This window comes from Chionomys nivalis, chromosome 15 (genome assembly GCF_950005125.1).
Source record: "Chionomys nivalis chromosome 15, mChiNiv1.1, whole genome shotgun sequence".
NCBI lineage: Eukaryota > Metazoa > Chordata > Mammalia > Rodentia > Cricetidae > Chionomys > Chionomys nivalis.
In genome coordinates, this window is record NC_080100.1 from 9,682,245 (window position 1) to 9,709,735 (window position 27,491).

The 27,491-nt window shown below is 45.6% G+C and overlaps 1 protein-coding gene across 10 annotated transcripts in view; it reads left to right on the forward strand.

The window, feature by feature from the left end:
• Trio (trio Rho guanine nucleotide exchange factor) overlaps positions 1-27,491 on the forward strand; it is a 282,715-nt gene that overhangs the window by 116,065 nt on the left and 139,159 nt on the right. For all 10 annotated transcript variants that reach the window (XM_057789603.1, XM_057789604.1, XM_057789612.1 and 7 more), the window contains exons 4-9: positions 309-501; positions 2,549-3,061; positions 4,190-4,312; positions 6,961-7,152; positions 15,707-15,838; positions 23,073-23,303. In XM_057789603.1, the coding sequence (XP_057645586.1) occupies positions 309-501; positions 2,549-3,061; positions 4,190-4,312; positions 6,961-7,152; positions 15,707-15,838; positions 23,073-23,303 (1,384 nt within the window). The remainder of the gene's footprint in view (positions 1-308; positions 502-2,548; positions 3,062-4,189; positions 4,313-6,960; positions 7,153-15,706; positions 15,839-23,072; positions 23,304-27,491) is intronic.

The following is a 27,491-nucleotide window of genomic DNA, read 5'->3' on the forward strand; positions in this document are numbered from 1 at the left end:
CCCTCCCCATCTGTTTTGTTTGTGTGTTATAACTGTGCACTGCCTCTCCTGTCCCCTGCAGTAGCCATGAAGGCCAGAAGAGGGTCTTAGATTCCCTGGGGCTAGAGTTAGAAATGACTGTGAGCTACCAAGTGAGTGCTGGGAAAGGAATGTGGGTCCCTTAGAACAGTCAGTGCTGTCCATCTTAAAACACCCCAGTTTTTTCTAATGTGGGTACTGGGTATTTGAACTCTGGTTCTCATATTTGTGTAGCAAGTGCTCTTACTAGCCGAGCCATCTAACTCCCCAACCTCTTTCTCTCTCTGTAGTGAAGAGGTCTGCAAGCGAGGTTTCACAGTGATTGTGGACATGCGCGGCTCCAAGTGGGACTCCATCAAGCCGCTACTGAAGATCTTGCAGGAGTCTTTCCCTTGCTGCATCCACATCGCTCTGATAATCAAGCCTGACAACTTCTGGCAGAAACAGAGGACGAATTTTGGCAGTTCTAAATTCGAATTTGAGGTAACATTCTCTGGGTAGCCAGAGCCTAAACTCAAAGACGTGGTTAATAAGCTGGTGTATCCTCACAATAGTGGACTGATGAGGGTCTAAAAGCCGTTTAATTGAGTAAGGCCTACATGTCTTATATACATATAATAAGTAGAATTAATTATTGCATAAAGTAAAAGGCTTCGTTCCTCATCCCACAGTGGTGGCTTTTGACACGGGTTCAGATTTCCGCTCTCTGGGGTTGGGGTATGGAGCTGTTGTTCCTTGGAAGAAGTCTGTTCCTGGCACCTCACCTGTCAGCCCAGGGCTGTGTGACTGAAGCTGTGTGGTGGCTGCTTTATCCTGGAGCTGAGGAAATGGCAGAGGGATTGAGTTTGTCTTGTCATTGATAGTGGGGAAAATTGCTGGCCACTTCACATGTCGAGTCTTTCCTTTGTAAAAGTGGAGGTAATTGTTCTAGGACTGTACAGTTCTGCCATCAGTTAGTGCTGGACGATGGCTGTCAGGTGGTTATAAAAAGTAAATCAAAGCCTGCTAATTTATTTTCTTTCCCACTGCAAGCCTCCACTCCTTAAGCCGCTGCAGTTCTGACAAGGCTTTTGATGTGGTCAGTTTAATATGATGATTATAGGAGGAAAGTATTCCAGGCAGCTTGAAGCTTGGCTCGGGTTCTGTTCTGTAATAGGACTGGAATAGTTTCTTGTAATAAATTATAACTGTTCCCGGTGGAACGAAGAGCATGCTGTTTCTGCCATCTCTGTCTGGATATTGGGTTTCAATGTACAAGAATCATGTTTTAAGGTAAATAATATTACATAGTAACGATGTATCAGTTGCTGCACTTTTCAGTGTCTGCTTTGTGTGCACGACTTGAATTTAAAATGTCTTTCTATAGTGCTGATTTTTCTATCTGGAATTGGAATTTGATTTTAATTTTGAAACTATCAAGTGGTTTGAGTGAAATATATAGTACACTTTTATCCGTATTTATAAGAAGTAATCATTTTGGAAGTTTATTGACTCTTAGATATTTGCTTAATGGAAAATTTAGTGTGATGTATTTTAATTACGTATGTTCTAAGTAATAAGTGGCAGTTTGCACTCGTAGAAGAGTTTACTAATCTCATTTCCTAGCCTCTTACTCTGGGCTCCAGAAGGTGCCTGCCCATCTTCTTCCTGACATGGTTGTCTCTGGCTGCCTCTGTGGAGGTTACTGATAGTCCAGCAGATGATAGGTGTAAGTCTCCTGGACCGCTGCAGGCTAAAGGCAGCTTGGGCTTGAGCCGCTTTTTCAGCACAGCTGCCTGTGCTGTTTCCTATACTCCCCCCCCCCCCAGCATGGAGATGTCAGTTCTAGGTTTCTGTAGGTGTCTGGCTGGAGGTGAGGTGATGGGTGGCTTGGTCAGACCATCCATCTTCTCCTTTGCTTTTGCATCTTATTCAACCCAAACTCATGTTTTTCTTGAGGCATCAGATCAGTATCCATCTGATTCCCCATCTGATGCATCAGGTAGGGCCGAGAGTCCTTGCTTAGACTGTAATAAACTCGGGTACCATTGGTGTTCAGTTGGGATGTAGAGCAGGCATATGCAGCATTCAGATTGCTCATGATTGTAGCAGGTTATCACAGCGAAGGAGGTATTCCCCTGCTCGGAGTATAGCGGGCGATCACAGGGAAGGCGGTATTCCCCAGCTGGGTTTTTCCTTGTGAAATCACTTTCACCAGCTCTGTTGTGAACTCTGAGATATTAGTGAGCTTGAGGTTTTGTTCCTTTCCTCATTCTCCAGTGGAATCTAGTTGATTTGGGGCTTGTGAAATTCACAATTCTGTGCTGCTAGACATTCCGACTGGTGGTGTTACTTCAATAGTTTTTCATCGTGCTGACGATGTGCCTAACCTCCATGTTTGTTCTGGGAAGGCAGAGCCAGACATAGCCTGGGTTTTCCGTGAGCAGGTGACTTTTAACTGAAAACCCGTGTGTGACCACTGTAAGTTACAGGATGATGTGACCACGTAAAATTGGTTCAGCTTCTCATACATCATTTTTTTTCCCTTAAGACAAATATGGTCTCTTTAGAAGGCCTTACCAAAGTAGTTGATCCTTCCCAGCTAACTCCCGAGTTCGATGGCTGCCTGGAATACAACCATGAAGAATGGATTGAAATCAGAGTAGCTTTCGAGGACTACATTAGCAATGCAGCCCATATGCTGTCCCGGCTAGAGGAACTTCAGGATATTCTCGCAAAGAAGGAGTTGCCTCAGGACCTAGAGGGGGCTCGGAACATGATTGAGGAACACTCCCAGCTGAAGAAGAAGGTTATTAAGGCCCCCATAGAGGACCTGGATTTAGAAGGGCAGAAGCTGCTCCAGCGAATTCAGAGCAGCGAGAGTTTTCCAAAAAAGAACTCGGGCTCGGGCAATGCGGACCTGCAGAACCTTTTGCCCAAGGTGTCCACCATGCTGGACCGTCTGCACTCCACCCGGCAGCATCTGCATCAGATGTGGCACTTGCGGAAACTGAAGCTGGACCAGTGCTTCCAGCTGCGGCTGTTTGAACAGGATGCTGAGAAGGTAAAAGCCGGGAGAGGGTGCCAGCCTGACAGAGGGAAGCCCCTGGGTCACTGGGCCTCAGGGCAAAGACTGATAAGATAATGTGAGGAAACAGAGAAGGAGGAAGTTAATAGGTCTGTAGTTCCAGTGTTCATTCTGCAGCAAGGACCATTGGCCATCCTTAAACCTGGCCACCAGTGTTACTCACAGAGCTATTATAGAAAGTCCAAGCTAAAACCTACCAGTGGTTTGATGAAAAGTGGTATCTGAAAGTACACACTGCATGATTGTATTCTTAAAAGCAGTGATTACGTATAGATTTTCAGATAGCTGTCCTCTCCTCCAACAAAGCCAGCAAACCCTATTCAGACCTATACTGTGTCTTTTGTAGCAGAAGGTGAGTGATGCCGCTGAGAACAGGGTTCTAGGTGATGCGGGCAGTAACGATGTTCTCATGTCTCGTTCATGTGTACTAGACACACCCACTGGTCACAGTGAATGCTCGTTCATTACCAGATCATGTGTTCTTTGCAATATGAAAGAAAAGGACACTTGCAGACAGGAATGGTTTGCAAACCATGGACATAGGTGAAGTAATTACTCTTAACCTTGTGGTTTTGTTTTCCATGGGCTGGTAAACATATACTGTAAAGTAAAAGAAACCCCAAATAGAAATTCTGGTACAGGATGCTGAAAGGGCTTTTAGACGGCTGACAGCCAGTATCACTGGCTTACGTGAGACCGAGTCTGAAAACTCTCAAGTCCGTTGAAACGTTTGGTAATTTCGTTGTTTGCATTTGCTCAGGTTTCTGTGTTGCATGAGAGAGTACTGTTTCTGCTGTTAGTAATCTCTGCTTAGATCCTAGCACAGAGACCCACAAGTCCTGGGGCCAGCCTTGTGTCTTCAAAGGCAAAGCAGTGGGAAGCATGGGCCACTTTCTAGACCAAGGGGCCTGAGCACAGAAGACAGGACCTTCTGTTAGGTTGAGGGAGCCGGCTGAGTTCCGTCCCAGGAGACAACACTTTAGGAGCTGCTGCTTTAGGCGCTCTTGCTTGTTCTGGAGGCATAAACTCCTTGAAGCTCTGAGGCAAGCCTCTCCCACCCCTTTCTTTCCCGCAGTGACTGAGTTGTCTTTTTCCTTCTGGTAGATGTTTGACTGGATCACACACAACAAAGGCCTGTTTCTAAACAGCTACACGGAGATTGGGACCAGCCACCCGCACGCAATGGAGCTTCAGACGCAGCACAATCATTTTGCTATGAACTGTATGGTAAGCTGTTGTCAGAACCTGTGACCGTGGACAAACTGCTTGACCTCTTTGACCCTCAGTTGCTAATCTATGAAGTGGGTACATAGTCTTTCTTTGATATGTTGTGTTATTTACTCTGTTATGTATAAAACATAGTGCTCAAGAAACCATAATTAACACCTTCGATGTTATCTAATTAAAGTAGGTAAGGAACTCCTGAAGGTGTAGGAGTAATGTCTCTTTTCTCCCTCCCTTCTTCCCACCTCGCTTCCTGTCTTTAGATGTAAGCATGTTTTTCTTTTCTGCAGTACGTTTGTGTTGCCTTTCTCAGTTAAGCTTCAGTTAGGATGTGATCACTTTGTACTGTGCTGGTGACGGCAGTTCGGGAGCTTCCTGGGCTTTCCTTGCCCCTCATTCTGACCCCTCCACCAGTGATCAGCCATCATGCATGCCAGACGAGGCCCACTAGCTTCCAGTCCTTACTGCTACTGTCAGAGTTTTGAAGAACCTTAAAGAATAAAGGACTATTTACAAGTACATAGGTAGGCTATCTCTAAAGGAACCCTGTGAGGGAATGCCAGGAATAACGCTCATTCTACCATATCATACAAGCTTCAGGATCAAGTCAAGGCATAGGTACTTGTAGTCGGGATGGCCCAGGACCACATGGCACGGGCCCTGTAGGGCTGTGTGGCCCCCAGGCTCCTGGTTGTACTGAAAATGGGAAGCACAAAGGCTGGTGGAGTCAGCTCAGGAGATGAAAATGATGAAGGACTATGTAACTGGGTCTGCGGATGATCTCCATCCCTGCGTCCCCAGGAGGACCACTTCAGGGGACTGCTCTTCTCTTATTCTAAAGTTCTAACTGAGCGCCTCGCTTGTACTCTCCTGACAGACTGTGTGCAGTAGCCTTTTCTCTTAAGGATCAGAGAAAGCAGCAGTAGCAAATCCAGCCACTTTAAGGTGTGTTAAGAGATAGAAGGAGGAACATATATGGAAATGGAAGGTGTTGCATCTGCATCTCTCCCATGGTGACAGAGAGTACCAGAGACCCATGGCCTAGAGCAGAGGAGATATGGGCTCGGTTTCCCCATGGTGACAGTGTACCCGAGACCCATGGCCTAGAGCAGAGGGAGATATGGGCTTCGGTTCTGCATTATGAAAGAGTACCCGAGACCCACGGCCTAGAGTAGAGAAGATACGGGCCTCAATTTCAGAGCTTTCAGCCCATGCTTGCTTGGCTGTTATTTCTGACACTGATAATTCTAAGACAGGAAGTGTGTGAGGATCAGCATTGTCTCATGGGAGCCAGGAAGCAAACAAAGGGAAGGAATCAGGGTCCCAGCAGAGCCTTCAGAGGCATATCTGCTCCCTGTCGCTAGACCCATCTCCTAGGAGTGTCATCAGCTGAGGACAAAGCTTAGCACATGCTCAACATACTAGTCTTCGGGAGACATCCCAAGTCCCCAGCACATTGATTTTAATTTAAAGGAAGCTGGTTAAAGCATTAATATACCCACACAAGCCAGGAAGTATATGCTCACCTGCCATACTGAAGTGAAGTGCCTTCTGCCTCTGCTGCTGCTTTTGACTGCATGGTCTGTGAGTCTCTAGGAAAGGAATATGGGATGGATTTGCCTGGCCTGTCCATCCCATGTGAAAGCAGCTCCACCAGGTTCCAGTCAGGTGATAGTAGAAAGGATCAACAAAAGGGTGCAAGGAAAGAGCAAAGGAGAGAATTGTGTAGGTTAGGGCTAGGACTCGGGGACCTATGGCAGGGAAGAGGAGCTGGCAGCGTGGGCTCACAGGGTGGAAGGCAGAGAAGGACGCAACAGAAGGAATTGGGCAGACTGACGAAGAGTAAGCAGCAGGATCCAGGAACAGGACAATGTCATAAAAGTAAAAATACGTGGATAACCTGGGATTTGTTGATTGTGGGCCTCCACGCCACGTCTCCCCATCCTTGATTGAAACAGGAAATCGAAAGAGGAGTGGAGCAGGAAGATACACGCTGTGAAGTCTTGCTTTGCAAAAGGAAAAAGCGAGTTTGTCTCGTTTCTAAAGTCCTATATACTCATGTTTTCTGTCAGCTGATAGACTCGGGTGGGATTTCAGCAGAGCAGAAGAAACTTCCCTCCTCAGTGCAGCGTGGTTCCTGCTGCGCCTGACTTCACACTCCAGGGAGAAAGTGGAGAGCCCTTTGAGGAGGGTCTCTGTTGGCACAAACCATGGCTCGGGTTTATCCAGAAAGGAGAGCTTGTCTTTGGTTGCTGAGTACATCTTTTTCAATTCTGGGCTCTAGTTGGGTTCCTTCAGGTCTTTGTGGTCGTTTGTCAGCGACCCTGCCCTCTGGATCCTGGGCAGGGTTGGAAGCCAAGAAATGAGTAATAATGGTACATTTGTGTGTACCCCTTGTGCGTTTGATTGTTTTGTGGCTAACAATTATGCCTTTCGGTGAGTTGATTGATAATTTTACAGCTTTAAAAACAGAATTTGGAATCCAACTCAGGGTTTATGGAAATCCAGAGAGTAAGGCAATTGACGTAGGTTGTCAGGTGATTGTGCTTCAGAACTGTTAGCCGGCTGTCCGCAAAAGCTCCCTGGCTTTCTTAGGAAGGAGTCTCCTATCTGCATCCTTCAGTGAACCTCTCCCTCTGCCTCCTCTGCAGAACGTGTATGTAAATATAAACCGCATAATGTCTGTGGCCAACCGCTTGGTGGAGTCGGGCCACTACGCCTCTCAGCAGATTAAGCAGATTGCGAATCAGTTGGAGCAGGAGTGGAAGGCATTCGCGGCAGCCTTGGACGAGCGCAGCACCTTGTTGGACATGTCCTCCATCTTTCACCAGAAGGCTGAAAAGGTCAGTGTCTATAACCCCCAGCCCACAAAGCAAGAGCCAGAACATGCCTCCCTCTAGTCCTCTTGTGTAACTGAGCACTAGCGGTCTTCAGACAAATCTGCTGTGAGCGTTGCTGTTCTCAGCCGGGAGCTGAAATCCTTGCTGGCTTGTTTGGTGCCCTGCAAACTTAGGCACTTGTGCTTTGAACTCTTTACGTTTGTTTTGCTCACGATTCATTTTGCATACGAGGTAGGGGGTCTTTGTATAGTTCAGGCTGGTCTGGAGCTTACTGTGTCACATAGCTTCACAATGGCCGGACCTCCACTCCCATACCTCCAGTGCTGGAATTGACGGTGTGCCCACAGTGCCCAACTTTGCTTTTGTTTTTCAGGTTTTGTTGTTGCTGTTATTTCCCCTTTCCTTTGTAAAATTACAAAACAAAACCCCACAAACTTGCTTGGGAGAATTGTTTCAGAGCATGAAAACAGCCACCTGTCTCTGCCCTGTGTGTCTCTTACCTGAAATACGTGGGAAATTGGTCAGGGGTCGGCATTCGGTTAAAGAGTGTATGGTTGAACATCCTTACTTGTAAAATCCAAAGTGCTCTGAAATACTTGTTTGAGAAGGCGGTTTTGTAAAGCTCTGAAGTTTCAGATTCCAGGTTTTCTCACTAGCAGTGTTTGATTTATAATAGCAAGCGGTAGCTGCTGTTCTTTCTCCCCATTTTCTCTCTACTCCTTTGCCGCCGCCTCTCCATCCTCATCACTCCTTCTGTTCTCTATTATCTGCATGGGAATACTGCAAGCTGTAGACTGCCTCTAACTAGCTTCTACGTCAAGGTGCTCTGGAGGTGCTCCCAGCCTTGATAGTCCAGCCAGCTGTGCATCTCTGCATCTGGCTGGGCCTTCTACAATGACTCTAAGAGGTACACCTGGCTTCACATTTATTCTCTCAATTGGCAGTGTCTCTTCTTGGCGGAGGTGGCAATGGGTGTCCTTGCCTTTCTTTGCCAGGAGGCCCTCCACACCAACACCCTTCCCATTCACTTCTTTGTCCAGGATTGGGAAGCTTACTGGTGCCCCGCTGCAAAGATGGGAAAGGATAGGTCCACCCTTTTGGCCTTCTGCAGCCATAGGAAAGCCGTGCCAGCAAGGGCTGTGTGGGAATGGCTTTTGAGCAGGAAGTTTGCACATCTTGACTGTGTTTTTAGATCCTGACCTCACCTTGGTTTCATGGGCTGAGGAGCTGTTTGACACTCTTGTTAAAGAGAGGGTATACGGATCCCACCACATGCCTCACACCTCAGCTCAGGTACACCTGTCTGAAAAGACCCCGGGGAAGGAAGGCGGCAGAAAGTGAGAGATGGCTTGTGACTCTGACATTATTGCAGGGAGGATGCTATCGACGGAACACCTTTCCACGGGTCCCTGACATACAGTGCAGGGAGCCTTCACTGTGAAGACTGCCAGATGGTGGGTGGTGACTTATTTCAAAGGAAGAAGGCCAGTGCAGCTTTCTCTCCTCTGAAGGGAGACGACTGCCTTTGTAAGGATTGGCATGCTGGTTCTGAGAAGGGCAAAGTTTCTTTTTATCTCAAAGCAGTTGTCAATAAAACTAAGTAGAGGTCCCAGCTTGCCCAGGATTTCAGCAAGGCAGTCTTGTGTTGCACAAGATAGTAATTAGCAATGATCTCAACCCTATAAACCTTTAAAGTGTGAAGCAAGGAAAGAAACTAGTGGAATATAAACAGGAAAAAAAATCTTAATGGCATCACATGAAAGCGATGAGTGAGGCCCTCAGATTGCACTGTTGGATGCCTTACTAACCGCGCACTTAACCATTTCTATGACCAAGGACAAACAAACCCACACATGGAACGTTGTTAAAGTAGCAGGCTTCTTCGCCAGCATGAACTATCATGCTCTCCATGACCCCATAACTACCGCCGCTCCACAGGTACAGAGCAGATGCACTTGAACATCTGACATCGTTGCTAGAGAAAGACAGCTGTGTGTTTTACCTCTGTCATCTCTAGCAGCCATGCTATGACGGTAGCAGCCCACTGAGCCAAGAGCTGCTGAGTTGTTGGTGGAGATGGGAGGCTCCAGAAACACTAGGAGCTGTACCAGGCTTTCTCGCTGAGGCTACCCACCAGCTCCCACATCATGACATGGAAAGGTATTATTAGTTTTGAATGCAAAGCCTTGGCTTATGCTCATTTCTGGCTAGCTCTTTTAATGTAAATTAGCTTGTTTCTCTTTATCCACCTCTTGCCTCGGGACTTTTTACCTTTTCTTACTTTCTTGCTGTCTCTGGCTGGCTGTCAGCTGCCTGGCTTCTTGCCTCAGGCGTGTCTCTTATTCTCGCCTCTTCCTGTCAACTTCTTCTTTCTCCTTTTAACCCTAGATTTCTCCCCCTATTTATTCTCCCCACCAGCCTCGTCTATCCCGCTTCTGCCTAGCTATTGGCTGTTCGGCTTTTTATTCGATCAATCAGGTGCTGTAGGCAGGCAAGGTGAAACAAATGCAACACAAACAAGTGTGACACATCCTCACACCAGTAAATACATCCAGCAGAGACAATGTGACACATGTTTGCACAGTTGAAATGCTATCCCATGACAAGGAGCAGGACATCTGGCTTGAAGTCGAGGGAGACCGTCTGTAGTCTGTATGGAGGGATTCAGACCTGTGAGTAAACCCAGAACACCAGTTGCTGTTCTCATTTGCTTAGAAATAATCTAGAACAATGCATGTCGTGGGAACATCTCCTCATCCGTGTTCCATTATTAAACATTTCAAATGTGCGGCAAAGTTGAAAGAGCCCAAGGTATTTGGGTGAAATGAACGACTGTAATTTATAGATTTGAAGAATATGCTGGAAGACCGTGTTACTGAGAAACTCACGGAGTCCTGATTGAACTTCACAGTGCTCCAGGTCCACAGTGCTTCAGAGAAAGAGGCATGGCAGAGCTTAGGAGGGACTGGTAAAGAATGGGCACTGTGTGTGTGTTCTGACCTTGGTGAGTCCTGTGCGCAGACACCCAGTGCAGGAGGAGCAGTAAGGGACCTTTGCCAGTGTTTCCTTTCCCCCCACCAAACAGAAGAAATGCCCAAGGAACTCTTATAACATGGGGAAACTACACCAAGTTAGGTGGGCAGGAGAGGAGTAGGTGGGCTCCGCCTGCTCTTTGCCTTAAGCTACAGCACATCTAGAGAGGAGCAGAAAAGTAGACTCCGTGACGTAGACTTTCATCTTAACCACCTCTTTGAATCTTATCCAGAATTTTCATGAGGAACTTAAATGTGATTAGGAACACAGTGCTCATACATGTGACCCAGGAACTGCCTTGCTGGTAAAAGCAGGCTTCTCTGAGGGGTGCGTGCTACAAGGAGCTGCTTGGCGTCCCAGCTCTGTCTCCATGAGCTCTTGTGTTGGTATCTGTCAGTGCCTTTATAAGTCAGATGCACATTTTCCAAAGATGTCCCCACCGTTCTCTCATCTCCTTCTCTCTGCTGATGGTCAGGAGTCAGAGGGTCAATTTGTAGTAGACAGGAAGACGGGCCTCCAGTGTTATGACTTTATGGTAGGTTCTGTCTAGGGACCTGCCTTTACTTAGCTTGGGTTATGTGACATGTTCTCTGGGCAGTCCCTTTGTGTTAGGAAGATTTCATAGCAAGTATTTTTTTTTTTTTTTTTTTTGGTTTTTCGAGACAGGGTTTCTCTGTAGCTTTGGAGCCTGGCCTGGAACTAGCTCTTGTAGACCAGGCTGGCCTCGAACTCCCAGAGATCCACCTGCCTCTGCCTCCCGAGTGCTGGGATTAAAGGCGTGCGCCACCACCGCCCGGCCATAGCAAGTATTTTTATAATTATATTTTTAAGCAACTAATTAAAATGACTTGATTTTTACTGTCTTTTCAAATCCCCAAGTTTTAGAGCTTTTTGTCCCATGTGCTAGCCTGTCATCACTTGGGGCTGCTGAAGCCACTTATGGTTAAATAAAATTAGTAATAGAATCGTAATAAAAAATAAACATGAATTAAAGGAGAATTAAATATTTCACTGTCTGTAGGTCACATGCACATGTGGCCAGCAACTGCGTGGTTAGACCACAGGCAGATGTTTCCATTGCCGCTGCACTGAGTACTGAGCCAGCTTATGTGGAGTGAGCTAGGACACTGCCTGCCTTGTTTCAACTGTGACTAATGACTTTCTGAGCTCTAACAGTCAAAAATGAATTAGCTACCCATGGTTTTGTTGTCCTTGGATATTTGCACAGCTCTTAACAAAATGAAATAAGGCTAAAGATCATTTTGTCTCAGTCAGCCTTGTGGAATAAATGGAGCCAGAGGTGTGACTGTCCAGACAGCTTGTTGAGCAGGATTTGCGCATGTTCCTAAGCCTAGACCTTGCGTGGAGGTCTGTGACTTGAGCCAGTCCTCATCAGAATAGCTCTTCCGCCCTTACAGTAATATTCACATAAAACTATACTTTTCATTAACATATAAAAAGGAAACGTTTATTAAAATGATGTGTGTTTTTATTAGGCTGGGGAGATGGCTCAGTGGGTAAAGCACTCACCACCTAAGAAGGAGGACTTGAGTTCAATTCCCAGCATTTATATGAAGCTGGATGCATTAGTGCATATCTGTAATCCCACAACTCCGATGATGAGACAAGAGATGGGGATCCTCAGCAGCCTGCAGGCTAGCCAGCCTAACAGATGCAAGTTTGAGCAACAGGAGCCCCAGAAAGCAAGGACCACAACAAGGAGCCCACGCTGTCACACTTGGGCCCCATACCTGAATACAAACACACACACCCCTGAACACACACACATACACACCCCTCTGAATGAACACATACACCCGAACACACACACCTGAACACATACATACACACACACACCTGAACACACACCCCCCTCTGAATGAACACATACACCTGAACACACATACCTGAACACATAACACAGACACACCTGAATACACACACTCCTCAACACACACAAATGCACACATACCAATGTATAAAACAAAGAACAATGATTTCTACATGATTGTCCTCTTGTGGAATATACATTTGGGTTATTTAGGCATTTGTCTGAGTTAAATAATGAAAAAAGAATAGACTGTCACTAAAGTATCCCTTTGGAGGTAAACAAAGAATATAGAACAGTCCTGTACTAACTTTATTTTTTAAGTAAACCTTTGCGAATGCCTTTCTTCAGGGTCTCACCTTAATTCTTGGCTTGCGATAATAACAGTATTCTCATGGGATGGGAAGGATTTAGGGTAAAAGCTGTTTGGAAACAATAGTATATTAAGAAGTAGGCTGGCATGCAAAGTGATCACTGGCATGTTTGGTTCATACCAAGCTTGCTAAACTGTTTCCCCCAGGTTTCTGTATTGGAGCCTCTGAGCTAGATTCATGGTATGTGTCTGGAAGCGCTCACACGCCCCGTGACTCCCATGGCCAGAGGAGAAATGAAAAGTAGACTATTATTACAAAATTCAGTTACTATCTAGAAATGAAAACGAAGTGAGATGAGACACAGGGAGGAACTCCGAGGTTTGTGCTCCAGTGTGTTGGTCTCCTTTTCAACCACTTGGTTTTTCCAAGGAGGAACAATTGCTTCTGAGTAATAATCAGATCATTCAATCTAGGACGTTTCAATCTCTGTCTCCTCCACCACCTGTGCTAGGCAGAGGCCTCAGGAGGTGGGGGAGGGGAGATTGAGGGAGGGGGCTGGTTAGGAAATAAATTGCCAGGAGGACCTTAACCCTGAGGTACATGCTTAGAGTAAATTAGTCTGCTAAGTAATTATTCAAGGTCTCATTTTGAAACTCAGTCATTTCTCCCTCACCCATTCGACTCAATTTTGCAAAGTTATCTGACTTATACTCTTTTTCATCTTCTGTTAAACAATTTTTTAAAAAGACATTTTTGGCTGGCTCAAGCAAGATGACTCTCAGCAGCTACTGTTAAGAGCATTAGCTGCTCTTCCAGAAGACCAGGGTTCAATTCCTAGCACCCACATGCAGCTCATAACTATAACTCTAGTTCCACGGGAATCTAGCACCCTTACACAGACATATACAGACAAAACACCAAAGAACATATTAAATAAATTTTGAAGAAGAAAAAGACATCTTAAAATCAAGTTTTCTTCAATGTTAGAAGCTCTGCCTTTCCCTGTGCTGGGGTTCCCGGCCTGGCCTACTCACTCCTCTTCCCTGTTCTTGAGGATCCTGGCCTGACCTGCTTGCTCCTGTCCGCTGTGCTGGGGGTTCAGCTTGGCCTGTGCATCCTGCTATGGATTATGGCCTGTGCTTGAGGTGCACAGAAACTGAAGCATGGCATCAGGTTTTACAAAAAAAAAAAAAAAAAAAAAAAAACTTTTAAAAATTAGGTAGTCAGCCAGGAGGCTGCTGGGAGCCTTCTACAGAAGAGAGGCCAGGGAGAGCTGGTGATTGGATGGGAGTTTTTAGGTTCTTTGCCAGGTGTAGTACTTCCTCGCCATACTTCTTCACGTACATGGATCATGTTTCTTCCTTGAAGGGGTTATGTCTCGTGAGGAGGAATTTGACCCACTGCCATGAGAAGGTCGTTGCTCAAGTTGAGCTGGCTTCCTCTGCATGTCCATTCTTGAAGAGCCATTTTCAAACTATCTTTGAATCGATCTTGGAAGTTTTTCTTGGAAAACAACTCTTAAGTATTTTGTTATTTCGGGAATCTATACTGGGTACATGGAGTCCTGTTCTGATTTTAGTTGCTTCAAAAATTGGAGGTGAATGCATAGAGAATTGATGCAGTGGCCTCTGACACTGCTCCCCATTAAATTGTGAACTAGTGCAGCATCTAATTAATGCATGTTCCGTAAAAAGCATCTTACTTAGTACATTGTAAGTCTGTATTGGGGTGCTTGGCAGTGGCTATTGTCTATGAGCTAATTAATTGCTGACTTGGACCTCATGACTTACTAATAAAGGTGGCTAACTCCAGCCAATTCATATTTGAAGAGGGTTTACAATGACTTATTAATTGGTACTAAGTGCACAAACGGAGAAAGAGAAAGTGAAGCAGCACCGGAGATTACTCAGCACCATCCGACGTGCCCTGATTGACGTTTATAGAACAAGCTACCCAAGAAACACTTAGAATGCGCCAGAGTAGTATACGTGGGAGGAGAGGTCTAGAGTAATCTCATTATGACTCCTATTGCCTTGAGAGTGCTAGAAGACTCCATAGAAGTGTTGATGGAAATCATCAGTGGAACTCACGGTGGTGGAAGGATGCTTGAAGCCACCAAAAACCACAGGCTGTCTGGTGACACTGCCATGTCTTCAGACTCGGAAGTTTGCATGTACAGAGGTTTTCATGAGCAGTAGCTACATGAGTGACTTGTCTGTCTGAAGCTCCTGTATACTGAGTGACGTGAATGTAGACAGAAGTTTCTGTCCCTCTTGGTCCCACAGCTGTTCAGTCCCAAAGAAACACACAGAGGCTTATATTAATTATAAATTGCTTGGCCTGTTATCTTAGGCTTATTATTAGCTAGCTCTTGCAATTTAAATTAACCCATAATTTTTTATGTTTAGCCACATGTTTTGGTATCTTTTCTCAGTGAGGCATTTTCATCTTGCTTCCTCTGTGTCTGACTAGTGACTGTGTCTGCCTTTTTCTTCATCCCAGAATTCTCCTAGTCTGGTCAGCCCACTTATACTTCCTGCCTGGCTACTGGTCAGTCAGTGTTTTTATTAAACCAATATGAGTGATAAATCTTTACAGTGTACAGGAGCATTATCCCACAGCACATGAAGGTTGTTCTCCTTGTACTTGAGAATTATACACTGCCTTCCCTGTCCCAGCTGCCCTCTGCCTTCCCTGCTGAGCATAGACTGTGAGGGACTGGCCTCAGAGAGGTTAAACCCATCAGCCATCTATTTGGCTCTTTAATTGGACTTTCTGTGCTTTCTTTTGACACTCCACTGTGAAGGATTCTGATAGCATCTCCCAAGGAGATTTGCTAGTGATTTGTCACTATTGATGAGCTCTGGAGGTGATGGGGGAGGGTGAGGTAGTATTGGAACCGGCGTCAACATTCTGAGCTGAGCATCCTAGACTGCCTTACCAGTTTCCACCTCCTGAAGTTTCTCCTGAAAGCCAACCCGGAGATTAGGCAGCCTAGACCTTCCCAGCCTGAGCTGAATAGTTTGAGAGACTCCATTTTCCTGTAAGCATGCAAGAGACAAAGTAAGTAAAGTTGCAGACAACAGCCCCCCCCCCAATGAAGCCCACCCCTACTGCTCAGCCCTCCTGGGCAGAGAGTGGAGTAGGGAAGAGTGGGCTTGATGTTCTGGCTCCATGAGCAGCTGGCACCAGCGATTCTGTTAACTGCAGCTGCCTGCACCAGCAGCCCAGCGGTATCCAACCATGTTATTTGCTTACATTCTCCCCATTCTCCCTCAGCTACAACTCATCAAAATCGTGTTGGAAGTGTCCCCCTTTCAACCTAAATGATTAGTGAGCGATAGAAATAATTTTTTCTTTTCTTTTTTTTTAAACCTCCAAGTACATGAGCAATGTGGATTCATGGTGTAAGGCCTGTGGTGAGGTAGACCTTCCCTCCGAGCTGCAGGACCTGGAAGACGCCATTCATCATCACCAGGGGATCTACGAGCACATCACCCTCGCTTATTCTGAGGTAAGGGTGTGTTTTACCTAGAGTGCAGGGCATTGATGGGTTTAAAGGATAGCTCAAAAGCAGTAAATGGACGTCTTGGGCAGCTCAGGAAAAACTATCCTGTTAAACTATAGTTTATTCACCCAGCGTTTGGATTTCTGGTAGGTACGGGGTGAAGGTGGGGAGTAAAGTTTGTGGTAGCCAGAAAGCGGTCTTTACATGGATTGAGGCTTTTGGAAATGGGGTGCCTATATTTTATCTGTTAAATAGTAAATAGTTTCTACCATATTTGGGAAATCTGCACTTGTATGCTATATAGTCTAGGCGAATTCAGTTTAATCTTTGTGACTGAATCTCATTAGATAGGAAGGGAAGCCTGCTTCAGTTGCATGCATTCCCAAAGCATTCGCTGTTTTCCAGATGTGTAGAGCTTGCTGGCGTAGACATCCATGGGTATTAGTTGCTTTCATATAGCTGTGACCACAATACCCAACAGAAACAACTGAAGGGGGGAGAACCATCTCTTTTGACTCGTGAGTTCACCAGGGCCAGGCCATAACCTTCAGACCCCCATTCCTGGTGACCCACTTATACTTGCTTAGCCCATCTCCAGATTCCAGAGCATCCACAGAGTACATGAGAGCACAGAGGACCAGGCACCAAGTGACATTTCCTTTGTGAATTTTAAGGAGCTGTATTGAAATTGTGCTTGATGCGCCCTTGTCTCCTTTGCTGCTTCCCACTTATGTGCCATGCTCTGTGGTACAGATTTTAGACAGACTTGCTGCTCACCGTACTGAGGACACCGAGACATTGAGGTGGCATGACTTGTGCCAGGTCAGCTGGTAGAGCGGGATGCTGCATGACCGCAGGCAGACTGGCTGCATGTTCCCGTTGATCACTCTTCCTGGCATGTTGCTGAGTGTCATCCTCACCTGTGTCCTGTTTACCTGGCTGTGCGATAGGTGGTGGCTTAGTTGTGGTTACTATTGCTGTGATGAAACACCATGACCAAGAGCAGCTTAAGGAGGACAGGGTTTCTTTGATTTACTCTCCTGTATCGGAGCAGGACCTCAAACAGCAGGAGTTGATGCAAAGACCATGGAGGAGTGCTGTTTACTGGCTTGGCCTTCATGGCTTTCCCAGCCTGTTTTCTTATAGAACTTAGGACCACCAGCTCTGGGGTGGCACTGCCAACAATGGGCTGGGTCCTTCCACATCAATCATCAATTAAGAAAACACCTACAGGCTCACCTGCTGCTCATTCTTGTGGATGCATTTTCTCAACTGCTGTTCCCTCCACTCAGTGACTCTAGCTTGTGCCATGTTGACATCAAATTAGCCAGTGGAGATGGGTCTGTGGAAATGGTGAGACTCTAAAGAGTAGGGGTGGGCAGAAACCCGAGCTTGCTTTCCAGTAGGGTTTTCTCCTTTCTCTTTAATAGGAAGCATTTATACTGTTCTGTGCTGATGGCTGCTGTGAAGCCTCAGTCAGAGAAGTATTCAAAGCTCCACACAGAGGGCTGGGCATGCAGATACTGAACTGACCAGCTGGCAGCACCATGTCCTTGGGCCCAGGTCTCCTGCAGACTAGTGTCTGTGCACAGGTTCAGTAGAGCCGCAGAGCGCTGCTGTGCTTGGCTCAGGTATTGTCCAGTCTCCTTTGTTAGTCACACTTTTGCTCAACAAGTGTCTCACTTTTTTGAGTACTCCTTTTTGTTTTCCGAATTCGGAGTTTCTTAATTGTGCATGCATAGCTACTTGGTTGTTGAGTTTGTTAGGAGCTGCGTATGTGAGTGGCAGTCCTTTGTACAGTCCAACTAAAGACTGGATGGCTTTTTCATTTCTTAAAGCACTTTTACTCATGAGGATTATGGGTTTGCTAATCCCATTGACTGCTGAGGATCATCAGAGTCCTAGTGTACCATTTCTGTGCAGCATCTAGTTCTCACCTGCAGTGAAGACCGTGAATGACCCAATACTCACGACGAAGCGGTCAGTTACCTACTCTTATGTGGCCCTTTCTCCAGCACTGCTCTTGTGGTTACAGTGGTGGACCTGCATGGGGCAGCTGTGCACCCTGTCCTTATCAGACAGAGAAGGCATGGGCAGCCTTTGTTCCCAGCACAGCCGGTTATGCTCTGCTTATGGGAACAGCTGAGAAAATGCATGGCAGACATCAGAATCACTTTGACCTGACTGAGGTCAGCAGTCCTAGCTACAAAACAGGAATCTCTAATTACTTCTCCACATCCTATAAAGTGGGCAACTTGACTTGGTACATATATTACCTATGGCATAGTTTTGCTCCAATATAAACTGGTGCTAATAATTCAAAATAATTTGATGGGAAGAAAGAACCTCCCAAGCTGAGGTCTAAAATGAATTTTTAGCCTAAGAATGTGTTAGCAACAGAACTATAAATTCAGGGAGACAGCAACTTGAACTCAACTGAAAAGACTTTCAGAAAACAATGACAGTTACTTTGCCTATAAGTTATAAGATCGTTTACAACCAATTCCGGGCGATGGTGGCGCACGCCTTTAATCCCAGCACTTGGGAGGCAGAGGCAGGTGGATCTCTGTGAGTTCGAGACCAGCCTGGTCTACAAGAGCTAGTTCCAGGATAGGCTCCAAAACCACAGAAAAACCCTGTCTTGAAAAACCAAAAAAAAAAAAAAAAAGTGGGAGAATGAATGGACCCAGACCTGCCCATGTCTAACATGGAACACAACTGTGCTCTCTACACCACCCTCTCTCCACACAGACATCCTGTCCACAGGTCTATTCATGTCTCCTACTTTTCTGGTTGAATATTGCATTAATATGTCTTGACCCTCTCTTTTCCTGCCTTTTATGTCTTAGAATGTCTTAAAAAGTACAGAACTTTCATTGTTAACCAGGCTGTATTCACCTAACCCACCACTCACCACCCACCCATCCATCTGTCCACCTGCTCATCATCCCCTCTACATGCACACTTACACATGTGCATATAATCCTCTCTGTGTCTGTTCCTAACTGTTACAGGCACACATGCTGACACCGGTTCTGCACTCCAGTTTCACCAGGGCTTTTGGCAACCTCTCCCACTGAGCACTCATAAATCTCTTACTGGGCAGCAAGAAGCTTTCCTTGTGTTTTGTTTGTCAACTGTTGGGTTCACTTTGTGTCTCTACTGTCTCCCAGATGTGTAGTGTGACTTCTGGTTCCTATTTCTTTGCCACTCACCCTTCAGGACGTCGAGGGCTACCATCGCTCACTACCTCAGCTCTGCATTCTCTCTCTTCCAGAAAATGAGAAAGACTGGACTGCTCTGATTATTTTTAAGTGATTGTCCACCCATCCCACCCCAATCAGTGTTTTCAAACTTACTTTAAAATTTAGCTTCTTGCACTACACCTCAAGGAGAGATGGCAAACTTCCACTCTTGGGTTTCTGTAGTGGCAGAGTGACTGCCATACACATGTCTCTGAAGCCACTAATTGAGAAGTAGTTCTTTGTCTTGTTCTCAAGAGCCTTGGGGGCACAGCTACAGGGTCCTGTGTGCTATGGTGTCCAGAAGGTGCTGCCTCTCATTGGTGCTTCCTTCTGTCTCACCATCTCCACTTACTTTTTCATTCAAGAACAACATCTGCATTTGTCTGTAGCTGTGGGAAACCTGCTGATGTTTTCAACACTCGGGCACCTGCTTTCCTTTGTCTTAGTTGGTCCATGCCTGTGTTACTCCCGTGTGTGTCAAAGTCGGATGGAAAGATCAGTTAAGTCGTGCCCATGGCAGACTTTTGAGAGAATCAGAGAAGAGGCTGGTAGTCCTGACTCCCTGAATGCAGATGGTGCTTTAGTCTCAGAAAGTTATGAAGCAGGGCCAGTGTTTTAGGCTAGGATGAGTGGTTTTGTGTATTTTGCCCATTTCTTTTCTTGTCTCTGGACTGTCATTTCCTAATACGTGTGGATCAACACCATCCTTTCAAACCTCACTGACCTTTCTCAGGATAGTATTTGTTTGCCCTTTGGCTCATTGCTGGTCTTACAACCTTGAGCAGTGAAGTCTAGGTGTATCCTCTTTGGGCAAGTGAAACATCTTCCTTTAGGGCTCTCAGTTCAGAATCTGGATTGCTGAGAAATGCAGAGAACAAAGTGATAGAACTAGGCTAGGCCAGCTCCAGAAGGTCTCTGGGGTGTGTTTTTAGGGTCGCTCACTGGGATCCACATAATAAAGTGTGCTGTCTTAGTCACTTCTCAGGAAGTATACCAGGGAAATATACAAATTTCCCCCTATTAGGAACGTGCACACCTTTGATATGGTAAGTTTAAATTTTTCTTTAGTTACAGTTTGCTTTTCAGTGCTTGCATTTTCCCAATTCATGTTGGTATTAAAACATTTGTTCATGCATATATTAATAGAATGTTGTTCTTTATAAAACATGATTTGATTGCCCATCAGGTCCCATGGCCTCATATTCCAAGGGAAACAAAGAACAGACCAGAAACTGAGCCAGTTTGATCTTTAAACAACTGTGGAAAAGCTTGCTCTTTGGTAATGAAGTCTTTCTTTCTGCACCTGCTTTGCCTTATACAGCAGGGCTGGAGCCCCTGAGGGGCTCCTAGAAACAGCTTAAGCATCACTTGCTCCTGTAATTAATGATATTCAGACTACACCACTCACTGAATGACATCAACTTCACATTACTTCTTTAAATATTTAAAATGTATTGCTTCTGTTTTGTGTTCTGCCCACACATGTGACTACTTTCCATAAATGATTTTCTTCCAATTATTCACCATTTAAAATCTTTCCATATGGCACAGCCACAGTATTTATAGGACTTGAAGTGCATTTTTCATTTGTTACTATATTTTCAAAACAATGGAAATTTTGATTAAAGTTATTGAAATATACATGATGTGATGTTGTCTAATGTGCTTAAATAACACTTTTTAAGCACCGAATGTGTAACAACTAACCAAGGTAGAATTGTTCCAAAGGTCTGTAGAATTGCCGTGACTCAACTTACTTCAGGAGGTCTGTGCTATCCTTTCCAGTGGGGAGGAAGGGGCCCAGCCTCAGGGTTCTTGCTGAAGCTACTGCTGCCTGGGTCAGATCACTGCTACATTGTACTAAGGGACAAGCTGGAGCTTAGGAATTCTTTTTAGCACCAGTTCAGTGAGAAGTCAGTAATTTGGAGCAGCTATTGAGTCCCAAGAGATGACACACCCTAGGGCATAGTGGAAACAATGCTACTGACTCATCTGAAATAAAGCATGTGGACTCTAATCTTCCATGTATAATTTAAATGTCTATAAGCAGTGTATATGCTGGCTAGGCACAATAGCAAGGTGATTGATGATCAAGCATATTTCAGTTTATAAACACCTAAGTACCTGCATATGCACTGGAAGAGATTCGGCATTTAGAATGGCCACACATGTGAACCCGATGTGCATACGGCCACAAAAGATGGCACTGGAGAATAGGTCCATCAGGGAAGTGCATACTGAGAAGGAATTGACAGGGGGAGGTGGTGTTCTGAGTGCTGAGTGGCTCTCAAAGGGTAGTGAGTGCCCTTTGCTCTGTGAACATGGTCATGTTCCTGGAACAATCAGCGGTACTTCGGGGGGACACAAACGGGGAAAGGGCAGTTTCTCACTGTATGCCAATCTATTCTTAGCTGAGTGTCCCGCCTTCCAGTCTGTCATAGGAAACCCAGATGGTCCCCCACTTCATGCAAAGCCCCCCACTTCATGCAGAGCGGCACACAGATTGCCTCCCAGAGGCTTTCAGGGCAGCAGAATCTTCTGGCTGGTCTTACCCCATTTCGTTTCAGCTGGCACTATCTCTGGTTAATAAGGTTCTTTGTTATCTGATCACTGTCATTTAAGTTTTGCTATAAGGATGTGTCAAATGAATTGCAGACTCCCAAACCTTTGTAAGAACAGTTCACAGTTCCCACAGAGGCAGAGGTGCTGGCTTGGAAAATGCTGTGTTACATTGTTGCTGGCCTGGAAAATGCTGTGTTGGCCTGGAAAATGCTGTGTTAAATTGTTGTGGGCCTGGAAAGCCACTGTGTTACATTGTTGCGGGTCTGGAAAGCCATTGTTACATTGTTGCGGGTCTGAGGGGGAAAGCCACTGTGTTACATTGTTGCGGGTCTGGAAAGCCATTGTTACATTGTTGCGGGTCTGGGGAAAGCCACTGTGCTACATTGTTGCGGGTCTGGGAAAGCCACTGTGTTACATTGTTGCGGGTCTGGGGAAAGCCACTGTGTTACATTGTTGCGGGTCTGGGGAAAGCTACTGTGTTACATTGTTGCAGGCCTGGAAAGCCACTGTGTTACATTGTTGCAGAGCTGCAGTGCTGGGTGGACCAGAGGAGAGCTGGTTCCAGAGCTCTCTGGTGCAGCCCTGTGCTGTGCAGGCCCTGGGTGAGCTCTCTGTTCCAAGGTCCACTGTGTTCTGAGTCAGTTGGCATCTAGGCTGTTAGTTCCCTTAACAGAACTCCGAGTGGGTTCGGGTTTGGGAGTGTTGAGCAGGAAGGAAGGTCTCAAGAGGGCTCCTTGGGTACCTCGTCCCTGTGTTCCATGCACACTCCCCAAGTTGTCTCAAGAGGTGACATTTTTTGTGTGCTACCTCTGGCATAATTATTCATAATCTGAAGAATCCCAAATTGGAAAACTACATACTGCTTATTTTCTTTTCCACATCCACTCGCCCTGATTTCTGTGGATAGCCTGAATGCTTTCATTTAATTGTAATTTGATAATTAGACACCATAGTATAACACTGTGGTGGCATTCCTATCAGAATTACTTCTTTAAAGTTAATAGGTCAAATAGAGTGGTATTTTTAGTTTTGTTTCAATTTCGAAAAATAGAGTTGCTTTTTGGGTTCATCAGAAAGCTTACTTTTTATCTGATGGTAGTTAATCATTGGTATCAGTATTGTGATGATGTGTTGTATTTGCTCATAATAACGCGAGAAAATTCTTTAAGCTTCAGTTCACAGTTACCATAGCAAAGCAAGTGGACTTGTTGACTTGTGTTACATGGGCTGATTGAGAGCAGTTTCTCTGTCTTTATGCTATGGGAAGTTTATTTTAACCTGGTGTTTGACGTCATTGGATAATTGATGAATGGTTTTACATTTTATTTACCTATGGTTGCATGTGGCTGTATGTGGGCATCTGATCACAGGGTCTGTGTGCAGTCTGGGCAAAGCATGTATGCTGAATAATCTCTCCCATGTGTTGTAAACAGGTCAGCCAGGATGGGAAGTCTCTCCTTGATAAGCTCCAGCGTCCCCTGACTCCCGGCAGCTCTGATTCCCTCACAGCCTCCGCTAACTACTCCAAGGCTGTGCACCATGTCCTAGATGTCATCCACGAGGTGCTGCACCACCAGCGCCAACTTGAGAACATCTGGCAGCACCGCAAGGTGCGGCTCCACCAGAGGCTGCAGCTCTGTGTCTTCCAGCAGGATGTTCAGCAGGTGGGTGCCCATGCATGCCCTTTGCAGAGAGCTAGCTAGCCCTGGTTTCCGTCCAGTGAGGGTGGGGGCTCTGGTTTCCGACTATGGCCTTGATACTCCCAGGTGGCTCTTGGCTACTCTACTGTGCTGACACCTGGGGTGAGCATTATGATTCTATCCACTCCCTCTACTGTTTCTCTAAGGTAGAGTGTGCCACCAGTAGTACATAGTAGGTGCTTAGTAATGTGTCAAGTGGACTGTTATGACTGTTTCTGAATAATCAGCATCTTTTTTGTGACTTTGGTGGTAGAAAACAGGATAAGTTGGAGTCCTCAGCCTGCGGCAGAAGAACACCAAACTGGGAGAGCATGCAAAGTATGACATAGCTATGACAGTAATTAACTCAGGCTCTTGCCCTGTAACCAGTGTAAACTGTGTACAAGTCCTGGGGCTGCATATGTCTGTATCTGCAGTGCTAGCATATTAAAGGTTGGCCTGAACCCAACCCCAGGGTTGTCGTGGGGTCAGACTTCTCTCCTTTTTGACATCATTGTGTCCCTGTGCACAGAACAGGCAGGTTCAGGGCTGTCAGATTTCCGGGAGCCACCTGAGAGTCAGATGGGTTTCTGCTTGGTGGACTGGGAATTTGGAGTCATACTGCAGACAGTGTTTTGACAGATAGATTCTCCTTGTAGACATGGTTCAGTGCTAATCTGGTGGGGTCGCAATGCTCACAACAGCTCTATGGTTTATACTCCTTACCTACCACGCTCAGTTTCTTTTGGTGATTATGAGTTCTCTGGAGATCACATATAAAATGACTCAGCAATGTGCATTCTGGTATTTTATTACCTTTTCTTATTAATCAGGGGGAAGAAGGGAAATAGGGGATAAGACGGTTGAGGTGGCCTCCTAGAGGCCTTGTGAGGGAATGAGCACCACAAGGTGAAGGCCCAAATTCTCCTTCATCTGAATTGTTCAAAAAAATGCTTGCAAGCCAGGAGAGTTAATAGATTAAATACATCTCATACTTCTTGGATCTCGTTTGGTGATACAATTATGAGCCAATGCCATTTCTAACGGTGGCCACTCTTCTCCCCCGAGGAAGCAGCAGCAGGGTGGTCTCTTTCCCTGGCTATTTGAGACCCAGGTCTTATGAGAGCAATGGCTGGACCCTTCTAGGTTGGGGAAAGCACTGCGAAGGAAGTCCTTCAGAAGAGCTTCAGGGTCGAGCTATCTGGTCTGGTACCAAGTACTTAACGTACCTGAATTTGAAAACAGCACATATATATATATATATATATATATATATATATATATATATATATGTTTATATATATATGTAAAACCATATTTTGAGCTCATGTGTTTAAGCCAGCATTTACAGAATATCAGGTGGAATATCACAGACCGATACTCCTATTAACATCCCACAGAAACAGATATTGCCACTAAGGGGACCATTTCTTGTTGACTTGTAATGGTTTGAACCTATAAATGAAAACAGGAGATCTTCCTATAGGTTTGAATTGTGACACCAAAGCTAAAAGTCAGAGAAGGTAATCAAAACAAATGTGTTAATAGTAGGATAGAAAACCCAAAAATGCTTGTCCGGAGCTCAGGAGATGGGTGACAGGTGTTTGTCATATAAAGCAAGGTGGTAAGCTGAGGCGAAATGCGCAAAACAAACCAGGGCAGCACTTTAGAAAGGTATCAGGGGAAGACAGATTTGTACGTTGAGAATAAGCTACAAGAATATAATGAGCCAGCTAGTGATCCCATACATTTTGTTTGGGGGAATGTAAAAGCTTCAGTCGCTATTGTGCAGGGAGAAAGAAATACAGAACTTTCTCAGTGTAGACACTGAACGATGATGGTTTCCTGCCAGCAGCCCTCCTAGAAGAAAGTCTTTGCAGGAGCATTGGCTAGATTATTGCAGGCTCCCAGGGCATTGGGTCACAGGGGAATGGCTGGAGAGTTTGGCTTTCTGTATTTCCCATAATTTCTGTACAGAAGCAGTGTGGAATGGCAGGAAGGGGCGTGGTCAAGTGGAGCTGGTCTGGGCTGTAGATTCCACTCAAAGTACAACATGGGGAGTGAGTGGACTCTGTTGTTTCAGGCTTACCCAGCACAGGCATCCTAGCTGCTGCTGCTCTTACCTTTGGCATTGATAGCTTGAATAAGACCTTTGCTCTCCTTCCTGACAATCATGTAATCCACATTTCTATCTCCTGTTTCCTGTTAAGTAGCCCTCATGGAATGTTTATTTGCATTAAATGGTGAATAATTGTCTTACTTCTTGGCAGCAAGTAATTTCAGCCTATGCTTCCATTTTTATGGAAAGCTAATTGGTGTTTGCTGCTCCGTTCGCAGTCATGGAAGTTGTCCAGAGCAGGATGCTCTCACACTCGGTTTTCTGCCTCACCCGCCCAGTTTGCCCAGCTCTTAGGTTTTCAGGGTTCAGTTATCCAACACCGTGAGACACATAGCCCTGCGTATCTGCTCTCTGGGGGCCACACCCATGTTCACCAGGCAGGGAGACTGCTCCCTCAAAAGCCTTCATTGCTCCTGGCAGCCTCCTGTGTGAGCATCCTCCTGGAATTACCTCCTGCAAGAGCTCCTTCCATGTTTATGATGTACTATCGTAGACTGTCATAGACAGGAAGTCAGGCTCACGTGTACACAAATGGTCCTAGCTACTTGAGTCTGGGGTAAGAGGACCACTTGAACCCAGGAGATAAAGACTGGCCTTAGACAACATAGGGAAACCCTGTCGGGAAAAAAAAAAGAAAATCAAAAAACCTTTTTGCTTTTTCGAGACAGGGTTTCTCTGTGGTTTTGGAGCCTGTCCTGGAACTAGCTCTTGTAGACCAGGCTGGTCTCGAACTCACAGAGATCCGCCTGCCTCTGCCTCCCGAGTGCTGGGATTAAAGGCGTGTGCCACCACCGCCCGGCTCAAAAAACCTTTTTAAATGACTGAGCAAATCTGGTCCATTCTAGATTCTTGTCTATATTTCCTTTTCCCTTCTCGTTTGTGCTCTGAGAGGTACAGAGGTCTTGTGTTTGTTGTCTAAGCATTTTCCCTGGGGCAATAGAAACAGACATGGGCTCCTGTCTAGATAGGACACCAACGACGACAGTCCAAAGTATGATTCACACCAAACTCCACCTTGGAGAACCAGTGAGTTTCTTGTACTACTTACAGAGCATGGAACCCCAAAGCCAACTACACAGCCAGAAATTCTTACCCACCGTGGATGACAACTTACCCATACCTGTGTGGAGGCCCCATTTTAGTTAACCTTCCCTGGTCTGTATATTCCAGCACCTCCCAAGGCCACAAGACCATGCATAGTTAGGGCAAAATTATATGTTGTCTTTATTTATTTTGTTCATGACATGTGACTTAGGAGGATCCATTAGTAGGACAGAAAATACTGTTCACTTGGCATGTTGAGGTAGAGAATTGTCACCAGTTAAAGGCAAGCTTGCAGATAAATGGTGAGTTTGAGGACAATTTGGACTACATAGTGAAAACCTTTCTCTGTTAAATGAGAATGCCAACTGTCCCTCCTCGGAGTTCGCTGGAAGAGCCAGCACTTACTGTATGCACAGCAGTGTGCCAGGCTTGCCTCGACCGCAGGTGCTCAGACGACAAGACGACTATTAGTTCGTTTAAGTGCACTTGCCATCGTGGTCAACAATGACAAGCTTGTCATTATTCAGTGATTTCCTTTTCATTACAGAAAGAGTCAGGTTAAACCATTAGCAGTTTGCTGCACATTAGGCTTTTATTTAAGTGATGCTTTAATGTTTTCAGGGCCTTAACCTTAGGATTTTTGTGTCCATTAGAGGTCACCAGTTGGCAGGAAAGATGACCACAGCCTGCCTTCTGCATAGAGAAAGATGGTATAGGCCTCCTAGGTATTTTGTTCTGCTTCTGAGCCAGGTAGCTGAGGAAAAAGTAAAAATACATACTTTTGACTTGTTCTTCAGCTTGGGGTGAGGGCAGACCTGAACCAGCCTCGTTTGTTGACAACCACTGGGTACAACTGTAGTCAGAGATGGCTAGCTGGACTTAGGTGATAAAGTTCCCTGACTTGCTAGTCTTTTTGTACTTAAAATTGAAGGGTTTGTATGCATGTCTTCCAGATGGTGTTTTTTCCACAAATATATTAATCTGAGATCCCCTTGTCAAAAAGAAAAAGC